Source organism: Penaeus vannamei, chromosome 22, assembly GCF_042767895.1.
Source record: "Penaeus vannamei isolate JL-2024 chromosome 22, ASM4276789v1, whole genome shotgun sequence".
In the NCBI taxonomy this organism is placed as follows: domain Eukaryota; kingdom Metazoa; phylum Arthropoda; class Malacostraca; order Decapoda; family Penaeidae; genus Penaeus; species Penaeus vannamei.
Window position 1 is genome coordinate 2513993 of NC_091570.1, and position 5000 is coordinate 2518992.

At 39.7% G+C, this 5000-nt stretch overlaps 1 protein-coding gene across 1 annotated transcript in view; it reads right to left on the reverse strand.

Annotated features, from left to right (window-relative positions):
- The window catches only part of LOC113813846 (serine/arginine repetitive matrix protein 1-like), a 34334-nt gene extending 31988 nt beyond the window's left edge, over nucleotides 1–2346 (reverse strand). Inside the window, exons 1-2 of the mRNA XM_070137208.1 lie at nucleotides 2251–2346; nucleotides 1443–1617 (exon numbers count right to left, since the gene is read on the reverse strand). Of these exons, the coding sequence (XP_069993309.1) occupies nucleotides 1443–1617; nucleotides 2251–2346 (271 nt within the window). The remainder of the gene's footprint in view (nucleotides 1–1442; nucleotides 1618–2250) is intronic.
- Nucleotides 2347–5000: the final 2654 nt, after the last annotated feature.

The following is a 5000-nucleotide window of genomic DNA, read 5'->3' on the forward strand; positions in this document are numbered from 1 at the left end:
CCAGGTCACAGACATTTGTTTTATTCCATTAGCGTAATCATATATGGTAATGACTGAATTGCTGAAACGCTACTCACAGTCAATTAAAATAGTTGAAAGCTTGTGTTCGGAAATTAATGCATTCGCTGCAATTTAGATTCAGTAGATACTCGTTGTTTTAAGGTCTCCCTGCTGAATTTGATCAAATCATTTGCGTAATGAATGGATTGTTTGCATAAGCTTGTCACCAGGTAATAAATTTGATTTTCCTATTAATCAGATTGTTAAATACAATATACCATTCCGCCCAGCAAGCACTATGGAGCCGTCGTTCAAAGCCAGAGAGAAAATTAGATTATTTTGTCTGTTTTCTTTCTCTCTATCTATCTATCTGTCTCTCTGTCTGTATGTCTGTCTGTCTATCTATCTATCTATTTATCTATCTATCTATAGCAAGCACTATGGAGCCGTCGTTCAATGCCAGATGGAAAATTAGATTATTTTGTCTGTTTTCTTTCTCTCTCTATCTATCTATCTGTCTCTCTGTCTGTCTGTCTATCTATCTATCTATTTATCTATCCATCTATCTATAGCAAGCACTATGGAGCTGTCGTTCAAAGCCAGAGGGGAAATTAGATTATTTTGTCTGTTTTCTTTCTCTCTCTCTATCTCTCTCTCTCTCTCTCTCTCTCTCTCTATCTATCTATCTATCTATCTATCTATCTATCTATCTATCTATCTATCTATCTATCTATCTATATGTCTATCTATCTGTCTCTCTCTCTCTCTCTTCCTCTCTCTCTCTCTCTCTATCTCTATCTATCCATCTATATACATATATCTTTCTCTCTCTCCATCTTTCTCTTTCTCTTTTACTCCCTGGAAATTGAAAATATGGAAAGTGAAATAATGAACAAAATAACAGCTAATGCACGCACGCACGCACGCACGCACACACACACACACACACACACACACACACACACACACACACACACACACACACACACACACACACACACACACACAGAAAAAAGTGTCACATCGCATTTGACGAGAAAGAAAAACGACGCAAAAGTGATGTGACGGATGCAGTTTCATGACGCGACAGTGACATCAGCATATGCGTTTGAAAAAGGAAAATCATGGAATAAAAGACATATTATTTAGTCGTAGTTCTAGGCGAGTTCGTCCATGTTTCTCCATTAATATGATAGGGGGGAAGTATATATATGAATACATACATTGACACGCAGTAAAATAATAATGAATATAGAACTACTATTATAACTATTAACTAGAATAAAAACAACAAAACGTATATCTCATACCTCATAAGTATATAGATAGATAGATATAGATATATATATAAAACAAACGTCGTTTGACCTTACTTGACCTCAAGGAAAGCCAGTAGGATATTCTGTATACAGGTCAGAACACATCCCCATCCGCCACATTACATCTGAATTGAAAACGACAGCTGCAGCTGCGTCTTCGGAACATCTTGCTCCCCATAAGAAGCTTTCTCCTTTGTCTCAGATTTCCAAGAAATTCTCCCGTTTCGTCAGTGTCCCGAAGTCTTCCAAACGATGTTGTTCTTTGTCTCATCATCGTCTTGGAACCACTCTGGAGAGCCTGAAGACGAGACGGTTTATTGGGCATCATTATAAGGCTCTTTATGCGAGGAGGATACTTGAGGTTGCAATGGAGATGCATTGGCGGTTAGGGTGGCACTGCAAGATAAATGATGTATAGTGTATAATAATTGTAGCAGATGAAGAAATTCCAGTTTACATACACACACACACACACACACACACACACACACACACACACACACACACACACACACATATATATATATATATATATATATATATATATATAGCATATATATATATATACATATATATACACATATATACATATATACATATATGTATATATATACACATATATGTACATATATATACATATATATACATATGTACGTATATATATGCATACATATACATATATATATATATATATATATATATATATACACACATATACATATATATATATATATATATATATATATATATATATATATATATATATATACATATATATATATATATAATACTGTGGGGCCAGTGAAGCAATACACAAATGCAACTTACCGGGGTTTTGGGGTCCTATCAAACAGGTTTCCCGACTCGCTAGGAACTTCGCTGTTTGGGCTTAGGTTTAGTCGGGCCAATCTTCTTCCTTACCAAGCCCCACTGGAATTGGCTCTGTAGAAGTTGATATAGGCGGTCCCAAATCGCCTAAGATGGGGTACATAGAAAGTTGATCGACCACTCGTTGGAAAGATCTCATGTAGTGTGTCCTTTCGATACAGGGATCATCTGAGTCACTTAGCAATATGCCAAAGATGCGATTTTTTTTTTTTTTTTTGTATTTTTAGCTTCAAAAGCACAGTTTACGACGGGCTGGGAACTAAAAAACCCAGGATGAGAAAGGCCTTGGATACACCTATACAAGTACCAAGTTACATTGAAATAAGCCTAGTACAAAGTGAGTTGCAGACAAAAACAAGAATTAAATGCATTATCACTGCACTCTCCGCTGTCCCGGGGACCCAAACTCTCCTCCTCGAATCTCTAAAATGAGGGGTAGGGGGGTAGGGGGTAAGGGGGTCTGAAAGGCAATTGTACGCCGTAACAGTGAAAATGCGGATGTGCTCAAAGGTAAGACTTGTCCAGGCCATACAGCAGGCAACCTCTCAGACCATCCCCAAAACTCGCTCATGGTCCAGAACTCACAGACGCCTCGTATTTTAATGACGAGATCAAGGAGGTCAACCACAGAGTCAACATGTGCAGAAAAAAAAATATGACAGCAAAGAACTCCCCACAACTTAGCCCTCTTAAGGAAAGTTGGTGGGGATGCCAAGGAAACTGCCAACAGAGTCGAGCAGGAAAAGTGGTTGGAATGGTACCAGTCCTTTGGCCACCAGACCAGCCTCTCAGAGCTTTGGGAACGGGTCAGGCGAGCTATCAGTCGACAAGCCCCGAGATGCACGCATCATGATCCACAATCAGAGGCACGCAGGCTGGTGCTTGAGTTCTCAGCCAGAACCAGCAGCAACAGCTTGCCGCAAAGTATCAAGGGCATTCTATGTACATGCTGTCTGGCCTACTGTAGACTATGCTTCTGTCCCAATCATTGCTTCCAGCACTACATTATGATCCTCGTCATGGTGGTCATGATCCTCGTCATGGTGGTCAACCTGCTGTCCCTGGACACCCGGGTCGATCTAATATCAATACACCTTCTTTCCAAGGTCATACAGGCACCCCAGAACACATACATGAGACAAAAAGTATTCTGACGCCTACAGCAAGATTATCAGCTTTTTGCTGACAACGCCTGGCTCACACACACAGCTAGAGTGTTGATATGCTTTCATCACACCATTGCCAAGGGCACGGTCTACCCCATCCTGTCTATAGAGAACCCCTGCTGGTGGCAAACACCTTGATCGAGTTGTCAGTCCTGAGCTTGTCAAGGAAAAAATCAGTGCTCGATGTCTAGCCTAAAAGCACAAGTACAAAGGGTCATTGCACCAATAACTCTTCCGGGTAGTGGAACCTACTTCACGCATGGATCCGTGGATCACATGAACCACGCTGTAGGTGCCGGCCACGCAGCAAGAGACGCCACAACACCCATCAGGGTCACTGATAATGCCTCGTCACTCCAAACTGAAACAGTGACACATCCAAGTTACAGCCCTGGCCCGCGCGTCCCCAAAACACTGCTGACTCTACCCCTCACTATGCTTGGTTGGAATATCCTGAATCAGTTAAAATTATTTTTTTTTCCAGTTAACGCAGTTTTGTACATCAGGATCTGGTATCTATCTTTGTGGCATATTTATTACATTTATAATAGCTGTAGAGGAATGGACAAAAATACAGTAACGTGTTTGCAAAGAAGATATGTAGCAGTATGAAAACAAAGAGGAAAAATTACAACTATAAATGCAGAAACTCTAATTATAATAGAATTCTGTAGAAAATAACTTGACTGTAGGCCTACAAGGATATCATTAGACACGCCTCATTATAGGGCGGTGGAGCACTACAGCTATGTTTCTATAGCCAAAAGTAAACATGCCAACATCAAAACACTTTTGGTAACATTTGTGAAAAGAACATTATCCCTACAACCAAAATAACAACCTAAATGTAAATAAGTCATCTCAGGGGTAGGGGGGAAGGAATACAGTTGATGTCTTGAGCTCTCGACTGGAACATCGAAGGTCTTGAAAGAAATACGTATATACGTTATTTCATAATAGATTATGATTTTAAGATATTTTAGAATTTCAATGTGATTCCTACATCATAACATACACAAATATGTTACTAATTTATAACTTGAAAGCAAGAAAATGGTGTTCAAACAGCTCTCGCGACTTTGCTTCGCCAGGCTGTTCCAATACGATCTTTCGCCAGCCCGGGCGAACGTTCACCAGGCATGATTTTAATAGTACAAAATTCCCGATCGCCCGGCGAAGCCTTTCGCCAGCCCTGGCAAAAGGTTTTAAAAGTACGGGCCTAAGCTCTGTCGCATCATCACTAGCTGACACACGTTGATCGAGTCGATATTAGTCGGCACAGGCCGGGCTCCCTCATAGCCCGGGCGAGGCTCACTTCGGACTTATCCTTATTCATTTTGTCACATTCCTTCTGTTCTGACCGTGATGTTTACACACAAACTTCCAAAGCATCCGTTCACCTTGACATGGAGTTAATGTTCATGTAGAAAGAAAAAAAAAAACATCCACAAAATTAATAATTTAAAAAATGTAACATTTCGACAAAGCAAATAATCACTTAATAAAGAATTCTCAATATACATGTTTTTATCGTGCAAACATACATAGGTACATTCATAGTTTTGTCTGTATATAGCATAATGTATGTCACTGTACTAAAGACAAATATAATTGAAGTTGGTCTCTC